The sequence below is a fragment of the Rattus rattus genome, chromosome 8, assembly GCF_011064425.1.
Source record: "Rattus rattus isolate New Zealand chromosome 8, Rrattus_CSIRO_v1, whole genome shotgun sequence".
Classification (NCBI taxonomy): Eukaryota; Metazoa; Chordata; class Mammalia; order Rodentia; family Muridae; genus Rattus; species Rattus rattus.
Window position 1 is genome coordinate 45,544,665 of NC_046161.1, and position 19,074 is coordinate 45,563,738.

A 19,074-nucleotide genomic window follows, 5' to 3' on the forward strand; every position below is an offset into this window, starting at 1 on the left:
CCCACCACAAGTTGCCTAGAGAACTGTTATCACCTTAAAAATATACCCCGTAAAGGGGGCTGAGTTCCCCCCACCCCGAGAAAAATGAAAACATTGAACACACCCTTTCAGGTTCACAATCATGTGTGAGACGTTACCCTGGAGATTTTGTCTGTATAGCAACTGACCATTTAAATTACTTTAGGGGGTGACAGGAGCTGAGATGGAGATCCTAAAGCCAGTTTTTGGAGAAAGAAATGGACACGATAGCTGAAGATTTTCGTGGAGCTTTATTTTTTAGAGTGTTATTAATAAAATATAGTGTCAGGCAAAGTCCAAAGATTAATAATCACAAGTCAATATAATGACCAAATCAGCTAAGGGGTAATTATTTCTATTTTCCAATATATCTAAAATACCACCAAAAATGTACCCCACACATATTGATACATTGTATACTTAGCAGCTAAGGGCTAGCGTGTTTTTTTCTCCTAAACTACTAATAGGTAATAGATGGTAAGGCTATTTCCCTGTGGCTCTGTCCTCACCAAAATGACGATGCACAGGAGGCTCTGTCGGAGGAATTTCAGTCTTTTTACCTGGCTGTGTGGTTAGTGATTGGTACTATTAGCAATCAGCTAACTACACTGCCTAGTAACTAGACTCAGAGAAAAAAGCCTGCAGTCTTTGGTTGGTGCTCTCAGACAGTGGTTGTGACCAGCGAATCCTCAGCCAAGCAGTGGTTGACTCTAGTCGCTGCCTTGGTGATAGCTTTCTCAGAAGTGGAAATCAGGCAGTGAATCACAGCACGCAGCAGGAACTGTTCTGGGGGGCTCTTCCTGGCATCCTTTTTTTTTTTTTTTAATGTTAAGGCCGGTGTATACCGATTCTCTTTACACATCACCGAAACGTTTTTTTTTTGTTTGTTTTTTTTTTGCCCTGGCTCGTACACACAGGTAGCCAGCCGAACGGTCCCTAAAGGAAGCCGCCGGTCTCCGAGGGTTACTTGCACTTAGACCTCGTGCTCCGGGCCCCTCGCTGACGCATCCTGGCTCCGGCCTCCGCTTTCTGCGGAGTCAGTGGGGCTGCAGCCGCCGGCTTCTCCTCCCGCGGGCGGCGGGTGATGCTGTGCCTTGTTTTGATGGCAGTGGAGTTAGTGATTGTCAGCACCGCACTACAATCAGCTAATTACACTGCCTACAAACCGAGCACCGGGCGCCCGCCGCGGCAGCTCCCGAGGGTCGGGTCCCTCGCCCCCTTTCGCCGCGGTCGACAGGCGAGGGTGGCGCAGCGAGAGGTGCCTCAAGCTCCCGGGGCCCCTCCACAACCCGCAGGGCCGAGAGCGACCCCAGGTGACCCCCCAGGCGCCAGGGCCCCGTGTCCCCGCAGTCCCCCGAGACCCTCCCGCTCCGCCCCAACCCCAGGGCATCGGGCCGGAGTCCTGCTCTCCCTCACGCCGGGTCTGACCCGTCTCCGTTAACTTCTCCACGGCTTCCAGACCCAACTCTAGAGCCGGTTCGGTCCAGCCCGCGCGCCCTGCAGCTCCTACTGGCCGAGTGACCGTGGCTCTGCGACCAACCGCCCTTGGAACCCCGAGGCCGAGGGGGCGGGGCGAGTGGGGGAGGGGCGGCAGAAGCTACCAGAAGGGGCAATGGGCGGGCTCCTGCAGAGCCTCCTGGGAAGGGGCCCGGGAGATGGACAGATTCTTGAGAAGTTTGTCTTCATACTGTACTTAATACTACATTGAAGAAAGAAGCGCAAAGACCTACATCCATCTCTCCTTCTCTATTGCCCAAGGAGCCCCAAGCCTCCTCACTGTTCATGCCCATCCTCAGAAACAGTTTCCCAGGCATCTCATCTCGAGCCTTCCTGCATTAGCAGGCCTGGGCACTCTTACCTGCAGCACTGCCCTTGCCAATACCCGAGTTCTTTCTTAGGACTGACTACCTCTTACAGGGCCATGCAGTGAGGTGAGGGCCGCTCTTCTGGTTAAACATTGAACCAACACCCTTGTTGATAGGTCAGAGTTGTGGCCCTTATAAGATCAAAGTCATAGTTTTGGTGATTTCACCATGAGCCTTGAGGACATCTATTCCTGCTTCCGGCTCCTGTTTTATTTAAAATATTTGCTACATACTCAGCACCTAAAGGGCATTCGTTTTACCACCCATCAGACAGTCTAGGTGGCAACAAAATGTGAACACGTTTACTATTCCAGACAGTATGAAGTCGCTAAACTGATAGATTTTTCCTAATAGAAACGTAGGGGAATGAGGGTGGGAGGTGTGTCAAGAGCTAACAGAGGAGGTGGGAGTTCAGATCCTTGAAGCAAGGGTAGATCTGGACATTAAGAATGAGGTTTGTGGAAGCCCGAGAAGTTATGCCTTGTGGCAGTTACGTTTTCCTTGCTCTTGACATCTGATGATGGGTGCGTGTTTGCATATATTCAGAATAGGAGGCGCTTAGGGGGCAGTGACAGCATTTCTGCACCATCCCCACTAATATTTCGTTAATTTAATCTTTCTTTTTAATTAATGAGCCCAAAGAGGACATACAATATTCTCTGATTGCAAACTTTGTGGAATTCAGTAGGAAGTAGCCATCCCAGACTGTGGTCTTCATGTATACTGTATAATACTCATTTGCATTGATCCAAAAGGCTTGCAGTCTATAAGGGGAAATTTCTTAGCTATACACTGATACCTGTAAGCCCAGCAAATGATCTTGTAGATGCCACTAATTACATGAATGTTCATCAGGAACATTCAACACAAATTCCAACGGCAAACCATTAAAACACAAGCACTTCCCAAGAATAAACTTGTGTATATTTTAACATTATCTTTGAAAGTAAAAGACAGAATGGTTTTTCCTTCAAAATCATAATTTGTTTCATGAAGACAAGTGAAAGGAATCAAGAATGAGGTAGAAAATGCCAGATAATTATAAAATTAACTTATGAAAGACACTTGTAAAGAACTATATCTTGTATTCAGTCTTCCTGTATTTGGGGAAGGCATAATGTTGTGTGCTACAAAAAGTCATTTAAATGTCCAAATATAAATAAAACTAGTAGAAATAGTCTCCATCCCATTAACACTGTGAAGAGTTATACATTTTAGGAGGACATCATTATAAAACCATTTATTTTGCATTTTGCTCAATTTTACTCTATAATGCTTCCACCTAGCTGAGGGGTTTTCCCCTCTGATTATTAGTTGCATCTTAAATGTCTTACCTGAGTTTTATTTCTGCCATCCAAAGCTATAATCGCATAAGCTGTCTTGACATTTAGACCATAAACATTTTTTTTTCTTCAATGGCAAAAAGCGAAATGATGATAAGAAATGTGTGCGCTCTGGTTCTGTTAGAAAACACCAGTGGGAAAGAATGCATGCTCTTAGGGTGGCTGTTGATTCCGGCCTGCAGTTACTAGAGAAACTCCAAGGATCTCATTGCATCTGCTGGTCATGCCTGGGCATGTCGAGAGACCAGGGAGACTCATGCTTTAATCTAAGTAAGAATGCCTGTGGTGTGGTTAAAATGCCCAAACAGAAGATTACATTTCGTTAGATAGGTCCAGGAAGGCACCTTGAGAAGGAATTGTTAACTGCTTTAATTTCTGGGCTTTTGTTGATCTGGGAAATGGGGTTGGACCTTTGAGGAGATGGTAGGAAACCAGAAGAGTATCAAAAGCCAGAACTTCCTATGCGAATCTGGTAAATGTATCTTGGCTTAATGTATGACTCATGTATAAAAGATGACTTCCTCCTGTCAGCACACACAAACACATCATGTCTACATGAGCTCTTGATCTTCTCGATGCCACCTCCCTGTTGCAGGCTATCTCTGCAGCATTTCGAAGGTTCTTGTTAGGGAGGAAGGAGTGGAGGACACTAATTAGAAGGCAATGGACTTCAGCAGCTTCTTCTAAAACATTTTAAACATGCATAATTCCCCAGGAAATAAAACCATGTTGTTTTTATGCAGACTATCATGTCAGATGACCATGCTAATATTCATGGTAGTATTCATGGTAGTAGGAACTAGTTTATATTGATACTAGTCAATTTAGCCTTTGAATAATTACAAATCAATGAATCTCTTTCATCACAGGGGGCTTTGGTCTGAGCTAGAATGAGCTGCCAGCAGCTCTATACCTCTGGTTCATTAGGAAGAGTTCTTAATTAGCTTCTTGCTTATTTTTTATTGATTAACCAATAGTGGTGCTTTCAGTATCAAATGTTCTAACCATCTAACAAAATAGGAACAATCTAACAAAATAACTTCCTAATTCCGGTTGTTGGGGCTGTTCGTAATTACTCCCTCAGAAACAATTCTCGAGTATTTCCTATCTCTACGAATCAACGGTCTCCAAAGATGTGGTGTAATCGGAGGGATGGACAGCTTGTTTGCATAGATAATTAAGATAATTAAATTATGTTAATCACATTAACAATCACATTAAAGTATAAATTATATTAATGCATAAAATGCTTAGATAATACATTTACATCACATAAAATATATTGAATGTATAAGTACTTAGGTTGGTAAGTGCTTGAAAAATCTTGAATTCTCATGCTAATTCTGTTATTGTCAACATTTGGGGAAAGCATAAGAAAAAACACCAAAATATAGGACAAACAGAGGGCATTAACTGGATTATTATAGGGGGTAGGTGTGGGAAACTAGACATGTTAGCATAGGGACTTTGAATGTCATTCTTCTGGCTGGAGAGCTTCTGATATATACAAAGTGTATGTTGGTTTATGGGGATTAAAGTATCATGGATTACAGAGGAGGCCAAGCTTCAGTGGAGGAGATGATTTTTTAACAAATCTAGATATGGAGTGATAGAGGACATACAGAATTTGTGAAAGAGAATGTATAGGATTTGGCGTCTGATTAACAAGTTAACAAGATGAGTTGCCAACTCCCAGGGACAAGTTTGAAGAGCTGAGGGGAACTCAGGGTCAGAGGATGTTTATAACAAGCTTGGGTCTAAGCAAGGCTGGGTTCAGGCTATGGAAGAACATCGTAATGAGGGTAAGTATTTCAGCTGGAATTCTGGAAAGAAGTCAGGATTAAAAGGATTAGCAGTTTTCTGCAACTGTGAAAATTAAAGTCAAAGAGTCGGATGAGGTCTCCGAAGGGCGTGGTAGCGTATTCTTGCCTGTTATGGTTCACTGAGGAACGATGAAGTAGGCAATCTACAGTGGAATGCCCTCCCCTCCTTTTTTAAAGCTGGGATTGAACCCAAATACATGCTAAGCGAGACGGTCTTCTCCAAGGTGTATGCAGACAGATGAACTTCCCTGACCTGTAGACTGGCTTCTGTCACTTAAGCAGATCTCAGGGAGATTTCCTGGAAAAATCTTTTGGAAAAGTAATTTGGGGGTTTCAGAGCTGGTTGTCTGAGTGTGCTGCTGAGGAATTTATTTTCCTTACGAGGTCTAGCATGTATTCTTAACTGTAGGAAGCCCAAATAGGAAACTACCTGTCAACGAATTGATTTACAAGCATGAAAACAGTATCTGCCTTTCTCACGTATTCACTGCTATTGTTTTTACTGTCCTCATTTAGCCCCTTTGATTCCTGCATGGAACATGCATATAGTTGAACAATTATATAACTCATCTCTTTATTTCCTCTAAACTCATAATGCGTATCTCAAGTAGTCCCTTGTGTTTATGTGTAGGTGAACTTAACGTTGTCTTCTCCCCTCTCAGCTCAACCAGAGCATGTTTAAAGCTCAAGCCTACCTCCAGGAGAATATCCCAAGGTCCCTTTAGCTCATCTTCTTTCTTTTTCTTCTCTCCTTTTTTTCTGGACTCAATATATTCAGTTTATAGTTAGTATCTTCCATTAATAAAAATATCAACCACCAACACTTTTCATTACGTGATTAAGACAACATCCAACGTTGTCACACAGACACATTGATTGCATTAGTGTACATTGTGTGTATACACAGTTCCTCACACTCTGAATTGCTTTGACTGCCCTGTTTTGTTTTTTGTTTTTTTTTGTCCGGAGCTGGGGACCGAACCCAGGGCCTTGCGCTTGCTAGGCAAGCGCTCTACCACTGAGCCAAATCCCCAACCCCCCTGTTTTGGTTTTTTAACTTGCAATTTGGGAATTATGTTTCAAAAATTATTGGAATATCTTTCACTGCAGTTTGAATTCAATGAAATTGGGTTTATATAGAGAGTATAAAATAATTCATTGTTTTAGGAATTAATGCTTCGTATTTTGTTACCAGAGATAAGCTTTCACTGACAGTGAATTTTTGCTAAAACATTTATATTCCACCCCCACTCTTATTAGCAGGGACATGCATTTGCAAATGAATAAATGAGCCTAGAAATATAACTTACAATTTAAGGAATGGATGTTAAAGAAATTCAATAGGAGCCCAATATGGTGGCACATGCCTTCTCAGTACTCGGGAAGCAGAGACAGGCAGATCTCTGTGAGTTCAGGCCAGCCTGGTCTACATAGTAAGTTATAGGCCATCCAGGGCTATACAGTGAGACTCTGTGTCAAAAGATTAATTAGGGCTGATTATAATTGTGTTCATTATTTCATAAATCCATCAAATTTAATGCTCAGTTTAGGTATTTTTGAAAGTACTTTTCTGAAGTAAAATGCCTGAATGGCTATATTTACTGAGGTTTGATACATTATAGACAAGATGCACAATCAGCCTAGGTGCCTATCAATGGATGAACAGAAAATTATATTATATATATATATGTATATATATAACAATATTATATAGTCCATATATAATATATGTATATTACATATTATGCCAGAAAGAATGAAATCATGGCATTTTCAGGGAAATGGATAGAAACTGGGAATATCATATTATGTGAAATTAGCTAGACACAGAAAGACGTGGCAACTAAAAAGGAGAAACCTGAGAGAACAGGCAGTTTAAGAGGTGTGGGAAGGGTAAAACACTTCTGTGAAACACACTGACTTGTACAATTTGCTTTAGCAATTATAATAAAGTTCACAGTCCTGTCTTAACCTACTATGATCGTAAATAAATTTAATTTATAGATAAAGTTTAATTAAAATAAAAAAAAGTAGGACCAAATCACACTTCACTTGTTAATAAAAGATTTATTATTTTGATGTGTGTGTGTGCATGTGCGTGCGTACGTGCGTATGTGTGTGTGTGTGTGTGTGTGCGTGTGTAAATGCCACGTGTGTGGGTGCTTCAGAAGGATAGAAGATTACATCCAGATCTCTTGGAGCTGGGGTTGCAGGTGGCTGTGAGCTGCCCAACAACTTGGGTGCTGGGGACTGAACTCGGGTCCTCTGCAAGAGCACCAAGCACTCCTAACTTCTGAGCTAGCTCTGCTGCCTCAATGCTTAACTTTTTAATTGATGCATTTTGGGGTTTGACTGTACCTTGCCTTGTCAGTCAGGCTGAACTCAGTATTTTAATATGGAGAAATTGAGTTTTGGAAACGTCTTTGCACAAGGCCGTTTTTGTGTTCTACTCCACAAAGGAAAGTGTATCTCTCATACCACCCCATTCTTTCATTGTCATTCAAAGAGCCTGGAGTGCCCTTCCCCCCACATTCTGTGGCACCTACCCAGGCTTAGCCATCTTACCAAACACCGAGGGTCAGAATACCAGGATTATGTTCTATGGATATCTAGTCTGACATTTTAAAAAAGAATTCCTTAAAAGATAGAATCTTAAACAGAATCTTATAATGGGAACTTTAGACATTACACATGAACGGTGGACAGATTTTTTTTTTTTTTTTTTTTGTCCTTTAAATTTCAGCATTTTCTAGCTCAGTGAGGTTAAAAGTGGGCATGGTGGTTCGTGCCTGTTTTCTCAACACTTGGGAGGATAAAGAGAGAAAGATCGCTGCAATTTGAGGCCAACCTGATCTACACAGTAAGTACTGAACCAGTCAGGGCTACATAAGGAGATGATCTCAAACCAAACCAAACCAAAATCACAAAATCTGGCCACCAGTGAATTAAGAGATTTGCTTAGGCTGGCCCACGTTGGATCTAAGCTCTTATTAGCTCTTCTTTATAAAATTATTTAAGGTCACATTTATTTATATGTGTGGGCATATGTAAACTATAGCATGGGAAAGTAAGAGGAAATTATGGTCCGCCATCCTCTACCTTTTACCATGTGGGTCCTGGGCTTTGAACTCAGGTCATCAGTCTTGGTGACAGGTGACCTTACTTACTGAGCCACGTCATTATCCCCCTCACATCCTTTCAATAGACATTTAGTACTGGGCATTCGGTTGTCACTGGACATTCAATTTTAGTCTTAACTAATCAGTGTGTTGTTTTGCCCTGACTTCACTGAGCTCCTCATTTCAATATTTCCTTGGTTACTAAGGACTTGGAGCCATTTTGAGAGCATCCCATTTTGAAAACACCGTACTCGAACAATAGCCCGTGCATATGTTTGTTTTCCTCCTCTTCCTTACAAATCTGTTGGAAGGGAAGGTGGAGTTTTGTGTTCCTTTGACCTTCTTGACGCACAGCAGTGTCTCATGTTAGTGGGCAGCCGGTAGGAAACCTGCCAGTGTTGGGAAAGCAGAAGAGGCAGACATCATCCATGTGAGGGAGGAAACAGAGGTCCGGTGTTTGAAGTCATAAGTAACTGAAGGGAGTATTGGGTAATGTTTATTCTCTATTTGATTGTTCTCTCCTGAAATATAAGTACCTTGTCATTATATGATTCTAGTCACACCTTCCAAGGCCTGCTTGGACCTGTTCAGAAAATAATGTTAGGGGAAGGCTCAAAACCTCACCAGTGCGTGTGCCCCACCGGCTCAGGGGTAGCCAAACAGCTTGTCATCTGGGAAGGAGAAAGCAGAAAAGAATGATTAAGCACAAGGCATCACTAATTTAATAATGCAAACAGAAGGCATTTCCAAAGGCAAAGAGCGTGTGTTTGCTGTCTGCCTTGCCTTGAATTGAGAGGCAGGTTCTACTTCAGCAATAACGCATGACGTCTGAATTTTTAGCTTTGCCATTTCTAACACAATTAAAAACTCTGTTCGCAAATGCTAGCCTGGCAAATGGCAAGAGAAGACGAGAATGGTTCGTGTGAACTACAATAATCTCAAGGCGTTGTTGGGTAATTAGCTATGTAACATAAAATTTAAAATCTCCCCGACAGCAAGGTGATACTTGCGTTAATGGCCGTTTCCTGTGCTGTACGTTACAGCAGTTGGGGAGCTTTTGGTGTTGAGAACTGGTGTCTCTACAGTTTTATTCAAATGACTGACAGCCTGGGAGAGCTGTTGCTGCTGTTGCTGCTGGACATTCTGCGATCGGTCTCCATAAAATTTGAATTTCTGGAACTTTAGTTAGGCTATCAACCTTGGAAAAAAGTGACGCACTTCACCGAGTTGAGTTGGTGTTTGCAGATACTAATAGTCATGTCGGTGTAGAAACATGACACTTAATTTTACCCACGTTTAAAGGGGGAACACGCTGTATCGAATATGAATGGCCTTATCTAACATGGGTATTGTTTTGTAGAAACTAACGAAGTAATCCCTAAATTAAACGCAAATACTAATGCGTGGGTGTTTGCTTATTTCCAATTCAACCACAGTGCCAGGGGATAGGAAGCAGTCTTCAGAGTTTTTAAGGTGATTCCAAAGCACAGAAGTTTGGGAGCCTCTGTCACAAGTAAAGAATGAGAAATATATCATAGATGACCGAAATAAGCAAGCTACTGAGAGGGTGGAAGGTCATATAAACCCCAGTTTCACTTTTGCTTTACTTTCATACGTTCTGGACATGGTAGACATATGAATACCAAACTGAATTAACCTTAAGTGGTCATTCTTCGATCACAAGGTACTCAGGCGTCTATCTCAGTGGTCCCTGTGTATCTCAGTGGTTCCTGTGTATTTCAGTGGTCTCTCTCTATCTCAGTGGTCTCTTTCTATCTCAGTGCTCTCTTTCTATCTCAGTGGCCTCTTTCTATCTCAGTGCTCTCTTTCTATCTCAGTGGTCCTCTACCATTTACATTTTCACACCTCTCACGCATCGAGTATATATTAACATGTAGGACAATTCCCTAACATCTGTGTTATATCTTAATCCACCACGACCGAGTTTGACACTCACGCCACTCCAACATGCCAGGAGCTATCCAGGCCCACATTCTATTACCACTAGTTGTGAGGTATTTATTCCAGCCAGGCTGTGAGCATATAGACCCGAATTGCACTTTCTACTCTGCTTCTTCAGAATATGCCTAGTGCCAAATGTCTGAGACTTGAGTCCTGTAAGAACCCACTCTGAATTGGGAGCTGTAGGTTGGAAGCCTCAGGGAAGTGAAAAATACAGGCTTGGGTAGACAGAGACTCCATCAGTGACAAAGTGGCATCAGGGGCCCTGTCCTGTTTTCTGGGGAAACCATAGAGATACAAGTCTGGCCCTTCAGAGCTGTTGCAAATTGAACCAAAGGGGTCGGCATTCATAAACATTGAAGAGAGGAGGCAGCTTAGATTGGGCACCAGCGATCTTGAGATTGTTATTCTAAGTAACTGGGGTTACTTAGAACAAGGGGGCCATGGCTGGTTAAAATTCCTTCCTCTTTTATGAAACTACTATTCTCTTAGCAGATTAAGAAGACGTTGATGGATTTGGAAAGTAATTGGCGAGATCTTCATTTTACTCCCAACTCTTTCCACTGCATATGACTGACTCGGTTGCTTGAAGAGAAGGAAACGGCAATTGGAAGAGGTAATGCCCAAGGCTTTGTCAAAACCTTTGCCCAGTCTTACTCTGTTCACCTTGTATCTTGGAAGGCACGGGGGGCGGGGTATTCTTATTAAATGCACAAACGACAGAAAGCCAGAAGAGATAGTCGATGAAAGACAAAATCTCAATTCACTGTAGCATTAATGCAAGTTTAACAGGTGCACAGGAACTACATGGTCATTGGCTGAGCGCTTGCCTAGCGCGTGCACGTGTCTCTGAGCTCCCCTCTCAATGCTTCAGATCAGTTAACCAACACAGTGAAATATGATAGGACAGCTGCAATGTGAAGTTTTCTGTTCTACCTAGCTGATGTAGCACTAAAAACGACAGAATAAAAGAGGTATAAAATGATTTGTATTTGTTTTTAAGAAAGTCTGCAACTTTTAGCGTTTTATGCCAGGCGGTCATCCATGTAATACTCTACACACAGATCCCTATAAAGACACAGTCAAGTAGCGAGCTGAAGCAATAATATCTAACACTTAGAGAATATTTACTGAGTCCCAGGTGTTACTCTAAGCATTTCATACTTAATCCTCATGATAACCCCTCAAAGAGGGCACTGCCATGTTCTCCTTCGTGTCCTTGTGGGAATGGAGAGGCAGAGTGGTGGAATCACTTGCTAAAGTCAGGCCCTGGAGGACTGAGATCCAAACCCACCATGTTGATTTTATAGCTGCTTTGTGTCTTCTCTCTATCCTTCTTCCCTATTGCCCTCCTGCCCGCTTCTGGACAGGTGTAATTAATCATCTACGGTAATCCTGACAACAACCCTGGGAGATTGCATTTAAACCTCACACTCACTGGTAGGAGACTGAAAATTATGAAGATTGAAACCAGTTGTCAAGATTATGAGAATGAGGGTTTTGCTTTGTGACATTTTCTCTCCCTCTCCCCCCCCCCTTCCTCCTCCCCTCTCCCTCCTCTCCTCTTCCCTCTCCTCCCCTCTCCCCATTCCCCTGCTCTCTCCTCTCCCCTCTCCCAGTTCTCCCCTCTCGCCACTCTCCTTGCTTCCCCCTCTCCCCCCTCTCCCCTGTGCCCTGCTCTCCCCTCTCCCTGCTTTCTCCCTCTCCCCAATCCCCCCTCTCCCCGCTGTCCCCTCTTCCCTGTCCCCTCTCCCTGTTCCCCTCTCCCCGCTTCCTCCCTCCCAGCTCTCCCCCCTCTCCCCTCTCTCTTCCCTCTCCTCCCCTCTGCCCTCCCCCACAACTTATCAATGGTGTTCAGGAAGAGAAAGGCTCAACAAAAGTAGTAGCATCTCTGACAAAAGTGGACTCACCGACGCAGTGTGAGGGAGTGTGTGATGTTGGAGCATCAGGGGAAGGCCACCTGATGGGCAAGTTGTCACAGTTGTCAGGGCAAGGCTGACAGCTGTCCGTATCAGCTTGACACACCTGGAGCATTGTGAGCAAATACTTTCACAGAGGATGTGAGTCTGTCACACGGTGTGATGTGCACCCATATGTGAGCTTGCTACACTGCACTTTCTGAGCAGTACATCCATAGGAAGACATGGCATGCCAGATAGCTCACATTTAGAATATCCCCTTGTGGTAGAGGATTTCTTGCAATCTGTGTAGTTCCAGTGTGGTTGTGTAGGCACAACATTGAAGTGATGGATTTGTCTCCTGACAAGGTCTGGCTGTTATTTGGAGCTTTTTGGATATGAAATAGGTCTTCTGGTTAGAGAGTCAGTTCTTTTTCACTGTTGAAGAAACTGACCACTAATTGTGGGTTACACACACACACACACACACACACACACACACACACACACTCCCGTGAAATTGAATATGAAGAATCATCTGGAGGAACTGGTTAAGTATTGAGTAGTAGACTATACCTTGCCTTTAATAGACCACTTAAGTAGATCTGAGGTTAATATCTAAGAATCTGATTTTCTGACAAGCAAATCAATAAGCTTTAACCAGGAGTCTACTAATTTACTTCTTGAGAATGACTGAGAATCAACTTGTCTACTCATTCTACAAGTGAACATTTGATTAAAAAAAAAAAAAGCCAGTATGTAGTCAACATAAGGATGGGTAACAAAATATTGACTTAGGTTTTTTTTTTTAAATCCAAGAATAAATTCTTTACTTAAGTAAATAAATAAATTATTAAATAAATTCTTTACTATGTTGGCAAAGATGAAATTATTAGAAAGTATGCTGTATAGAAATGGAGAAGACTAGATCTTTGCTATTTGTCATAAGTTGTCACATTTATTAGCAAAACAAAAAAAAAGTAAATCAATTTTGAAAATCTTTGAACCCTTTAGAGGGTGGTCTAAAATTGCCCTGGGGGGATCAGATGAGTCCTTGGGAAAGCCTGTGATTATCCTAGTGGAGAGATAGCACCTGTGTAGGGCGAGCAGCCAATCAGCCTTAACAGCCAGGCATATATGGAGCAGCCCTGAACCTCCCCAAACAGGTGTGGGTCGAGGTTGGCAGCAAGTAATGTAGCTGGTACTCTAACCTTGGACCACTTTTTGTAGAGACCAGAGAAATCTTGATAGCAAGGGTAATGCGTTTTTATTAATCTTTAACGGTGCGGTTTTGTAAGTCGCATTTTTCCAACAGTGGTCCTCTGAAGCCTGGATAGTTGACTCTTTGTAAGTATGTTCTTAAAAGGTGGCATGCACCACCACCCTCCACGTTGGCAGCTTGGTACTTAGGCCGCTTCTTGATTGGTGAAGTGCTCTATAAACTTTAAACACACCGTTTCTCTTTTAGAAAAGCCTGAAGACTCCAAGACTGAAGATGTATTTATTCTGTTGTGTGGATAGTCTTAGTTCCCTGGGGACTTTTTCCCCTCTCAAAAAAAACAAAAACAAAAACAAACAAACAAAAACCGATTTAAGTTTAAGGCATAGAAAAGCTCCGGCTGGCAATTAACTCTTGCTGCTCAGTTAAACCTTGGCGCCTCTGTGATCTTGCCTTGCTTTCTTCCCGTGGCTTCAGGTCCCTACCCAGACTGCTTTGGAATCATGAGAGATGAAATTGCAACAGCAGTTTTTTTTGTCACAAGACTGGCGAAAAAGCACGAGAAACTGAGTACCCAGCAGATAGAAACCTTCGCGCTGAAGCTGATGACTGTCTTGTTTGAAAAGTACAGAGGTCACTGGCACCCTGACTGCCCTTCTAAGGGGCAGGCTTTTAGGTGAGAGCTCGTGTGGCCTGGGGAGGGAGGAATCAGTCACGGAGAGCATCTGCAGGGAACACAAGAACTTGTGTTGCCTGTCTTCAAGTAAGGGGGCTTTGATGGGCTTCTGTGGATTTGTTTGAACTCGGCTTAGGGAGGTGTGATGGGTGATGTATGGGTGAGTGCCACAGACCTGTGTATCTAGGTGCCCTAGAGAGTTTTTCATTTGTTTACAAAAAAAAAAAAAAAAAAAGACAGTGAACGTCTGGTGACCTAACAATGTGACACCCATTCTGGCATGCTGTCCCACAAGTTAATGAAGTTTTACTTTCATTCGTAAGCTTGCAGGGTAGAGGAGGATTTGAAGGTGTGGGTAGGGCAAGAGCTATGTCCGTGGTGTGTGACTTCTGCTGAAATATTCGTCAACATGCCTTACTTGCCCTTTCTTGCTCTGTCTCCTCCTCAGGTGTATCAGGATAAACAACAATGAGAATAAAGACCCTGTTTTAGAAAGGGCTTGTTCTGAGAGTAATGTGAATTTTTTTCATCTGGGACTTCCAAAGGAGATGACCATATGGGTCGATCCCTTTGAGGTGTGCTGTAGGTGAGTAATTTCGTGGTCGTATGCTTGGTGTCCCCAGAAACCTGAGGTGGTTTAGCCAGCTCCGTGTACCTTTAGAAAAGATGATGCCCAACACATTGGCTTAGCAACAAGGACACTATTGGATCATAGTTTCCGGTGCAAACTTTTACTGGCCAACACACATTTCCATTAGGAATGGTTGACTTAGCAAACACAAAGGCCCTGTAGTGTATTTGCTGTATGACTTGGGTCATTGCAACCCATTGCATACTGTGGGTTTACAATTTTTAAGTACCGTAGGAAGCCTCCAGAAGTCAGAGCAATCCTCTAACACGGTGGTCAATTCATTCCATTGATTGACCCAAGAGAAACAAAGAGGATTTTTTCGTTTTCTTCTTTTCTTTCTGACCAATTAAAGGATATGGTTACAGGATCTGCCCCTAACTGTACCATCCTAGGAGCTTCGGGTTATAATATCATTCAATATGCTTTTTTTTTTTTTTTTTTTAAAAAAAGAGGGAGGACCTTTGAAATAGAGATAGATTTGTGAGTTGCATCTCTAAATGAGTATTTTCTTTCCCTACTTAGGTATGGTGAGAAAAAGCATCCCTTCACAATTGCTTCTTTTAAAGGTAGATGGGAGAACTGGGAATTAGCTCAGAACGTCAGCTGTGCAGTTAACAGAGCCACAGGAGACTGCTCTCCCGGCGCATCTTCTGATGAGGAGAGCTGCGGCAGGGAGGCCCAGGCCATCCCCAAAGTGAACAACCCCAAGAGCATCTACCAGGTTGTGTGCAGTTGTGTGCAGTATACGTACCTTCTCTCTGTTCTAGAACATTCTAAAAGGAGCAGAAACCAGGGAAATGCTAAAGATAAGTCCTCTTCCTGGCATCAGTATTCAACAGAATCTTTTCCGTCTCCCTACCCCTTGAATATTTTTGCCCCTTGGCTGAGTTCTTGAAAGTAACATGATCTTTTGTTGCCCTATTTCTTCACAGGGCACTTGAAAGCAGCTGGGTTTCCTTCTACATTAACTTCAGGTTGAATCGTATTATTTAGTGCTTTGGGTGTTGTTTGTTTTTGTTTTTTCTTTGTTTTTTAAAGTTTGAGACTTCCTAAATAGCCCAGGCTGGCCTCCAGTTTATGATCCACCTGCTTGAGTTCTGTGAACTGTGTGTACCTCCTCACACCTTTAATAGGTTTTATTCAAAATGAACCTAGCATCATAGGTGCCTATTTATATGCTGAGCCCTGTTTTCTGTCCTCTCTGGTGACCTTTTTTTTTTTTTTGCTTTTTTTGCTTTTCTGAGAGATAAGTCTCACTAATTTCCCCAAGAAGGCCATAAACTTTTTTTTATCCCCCTACCTCAGCTTTCTAAGGCTTTACTATAACACAGCTTAAATGGTTTTAGTTTTATTTAAGAATTCATTTTAGGTGTTGGAGAATTAGCTTAGCAGTTCAGGGAACTGGCTGCTATTTCAGAGGACCCAGGTTCCTCCCAGCACCCACGTTTGTGGCTTATAACCAATTGTAACTCCAGTCCTGGGTGATCTGACGCCCTCTTCTGGCTTCTGCGGACCTCAATGGGCACCAGGCACATACACGGTATAGATACACAACTCCAGCAAAGCGTACAAATACACAGAAGAAGAAACATCATCTTTCAAAGATAGAGAAAACTTAGTGATGATCCTCAAGGCATGTAAGATGCCGGGAATCTCCTGTAGGTGACGCTTTGACTTCTTGGTTTGCAATCCCCGTGCTTTCAAGGGATTCCCTTCTGAGAAATGGGCATATAGTCTCAAGAGCTGCCGCCTATCAGTCCAGTGATCTTCATAAATTGTTTTCCCTGTCTTTTTTTCCTTCCCAGGTTGAAAACTTCAAACCGCCCTTCCAGCCGTGGCTCTGCCTCCCCCGCAGAAAGCATTTGGCAGATGGTCATGGCTGCCTCCTGGGGGCTGCTTACCACCCAATGCCCAAGAACTCGAAGTGGTGCAGGCATGCTGGGCATCGGGTGGACAGGTATCACTGGGTCAACACACAGATGATCAGTGGTCAGACAGCACCAGGCGAGCTTGGAGGAGAGGCCTTGTCTTCCCGAAAGCAAAAATGAGGCTAGAGCTAAGAAATACTCCCAGTAAAAAAACACAACACACAAAACAAACGGCTGCTTCGGGGATGTGAGCACACAAGGCCACCCTTGCACACAGAACTGCTTCAGGGATGTGAGTGTACAAGGCCGTCCGTGCACACAGATTGCCACCTGACTTTTAGCTACTTTTAATTCTCATTTTACTTTATGTAACGTTTTATGAACACTAGTGAATATATGTGCCTAGTAAAGTGATAGAATGAAGATATTGCCTGTGATAAAATAAAATGAATTTTAGGAAGAAAGACTTGAAATAAATACTCTTGTGTTTTTAACAAACTCCTAGTTCAGTTTGTTGCAAGAAAGTTTTAAGTCTTATTCCTTCCTTAGTCCTTGTTTTAAAAGTAGATTTTTCAACTAAGGAAGATTGATCCTGACAGAAAAACCCCTCTGGACTCAATCATTTTTGGTTGTAACCAGTCTGTTTTATAAATCAGGTAATTTCGAAATAAATCCCTTTTTATGTTTTTTGAAAAGTTTGACTTATGACTAAATATATGTCAATAGACTTACTGATATGATCTATTTTATAAAAGTGATACTTGCTTCTTATAAAGTCTTCAAACTAAGCCAAGAAATGCACTACCGAAATAAATAAAAATTCCTATTAGCTAGCCTCATGTGACCATTAGTAACATTAAACGGTGGCCATGTTGCAGATAGACTCTGCATATATACAGATTTAAGAATGGTATCCGGGCTTCCAGACGGCTCAGTAGGATAAAGGGACTTGCTGTCAAGCCTGTCACCTGAGTTCTACTCTCAGGACGCACATGGTGGGAGGGGAGAATTGACTCCCAGAAGTCGTCTTCTGATCCCCACATGCCTACCATGTCAGCTACATGCCCTTGCCCAAACATGTAAACGTCCAAATCTTAAAAGAACACACAGATAGGTAAGAGACCCGTCTTAGAGGGGCTACCCACTCAGCATTTAAGTCTGGTTTTATTTGATGTTCATGAAACAACACACAACCCTAATGTGAAATTGAAAGTGGCTCTGAAATGACTCAAAGCTTTTCCACACAAAGTGAGTTTCATCCGGAATCCAACCTCGTGTTAGTGCGGCACCTAAAGCTTTTATTGTCCATATCTGTTTGTTGCTATGACTACCGTCTGAGTTAGGATTCTGAACTTTTTGTCCTGTCACTTATTTACAATGTCTGTGTGTCGAGTGTGTGTGTGAGCATGTGTGAGTGTGCGTGAGGGCGCAAATGGCCAGGTGTGCAAGAGTGGGTGCACGTGTGTGTGTTGTCTCTCTCTGTCTCTCTGTCTCTCTGTCTCTCTGTCTCTCTCTGTGTGTGTGTGTGTGTGTGTGTGTGTGTGTGTGTGTGTGTGTGTGTGTGTACATTTGCTTGTGAAGACCCAGGGCTCAATTGCTCGTCTCATTTTCTGAGACAAGATCTCTCATTGAACTTAAGAGCTGGCTGATGGACTAGATTGGCTGCTTTGCAAAGCTCTTGTTTCCACCTCCCCAGAGGCAGGGCTTGGAGGCTCATGTGGTGGTGCCTGGCTTTTTAGATGGTGTTGGGGATCTGAACTCAAGTCCTCATATTTGCACAACAAACACTTTGGTCATATCCATCTCCCTAGCTCCCTCCCATGTCATTAAAAAAATATTAAAAAAATCATATGTTTGAGTGTTGGCCTGTGTGTACACACGTGTACCAATTGTGTGCCTGGTGCCTGTGGAGGCCTATTCTGAGCCTCTGAGTCAAAATAGATGGATACCTCCATTTTGGGGTATCCAGCTTTGTCCTTTGTACAGGATCATCCAAGCTGGGTGTTTTGACCATTTACACTCCCCCGTAGAGAGGCAGGAGACTCAGAGACCCACAGCTCAGTATCCAGTCGCTCCCTACTGTCTGTCGGGTACAACACTGCCCTTTTTACGTGACCTTGGAGTTGTTAGAGTATATGGGCAGGGGACGATTAGCGGGGAGAGCCTCCAACTACATGGGCACAGGGATGCCTTCATCTCTGCTGGGTGATGCTTTTCAGGTGTGGTCTGTTGGGGGAGGAACACCCACACCCCTGTAACCCTTCCCCTATGCTCTGCAAGGAAGCCTAGTAAGCACCTTTGTGAACTTTGGTGGACTCATGCCTCACCTTGTCTTTGGACTTAGGAAAAGCGTATATGTTGCTTACCCCTTCTGGGAAGGAATCTTAGCAACAAGGCCACACAAGAAGGCATCAGATCCCCTGGATCTGGAGGCACAAATGGCTATGATCTGCCATGTGGGTGCTGGGACCCAAACCAGAGTCTTCTGCAAGAACAGCTCGTGTTCTTAACTGCTGAGCCATCTCTCCAGTTAGGCCACGTCACTTTTAACGTTGAGACGTAATGTTCATCTCCTTGGCCGGGACAGTTACTCCCCGAGATCTTCGTTTATAATTCCATCCTCAATGGCTCCGTGCCTGCTGAGAGTCTTTT

At 43.1% G+C, this 19,074-nt stretch overlaps 1 protein-coding gene across 1 annotated transcript in view; it reads left to right on the forward strand.

The window, feature by feature from the left end:
• Btg4 (BTG anti-proliferation factor 4) overlaps positions 1-16,895 on the forward strand; it is a 67,338-nt gene extending 50,443 nt beyond the window's left edge. The window contains exons 2-6 of the mRNA XM_032910355.1: positions 10,626-10,746; positions 13,725-13,923; positions 14,372-14,509; positions 15,077-15,275; positions 16,360-16,895. Coding sequence (XP_032766246.1) covers positions 13,751-13,923; positions 14,372-14,509; positions 15,077-15,275; positions 16,360-16,602 — 753 coding nt within the window. The 5' untranslated portion in view covers positions 10,626-10,746; positions 13,725-13,750 and the 3' untranslated portion in view covers positions 16,603-16,895. The remainder of the gene's footprint in view (positions 1-10,625; positions 10,747-13,724; positions 13,924-14,371; positions 14,510-15,076; positions 15,276-16,359) is intronic.
• Positions 16,896-19,074: the final 2,179 nt, after the last annotated feature.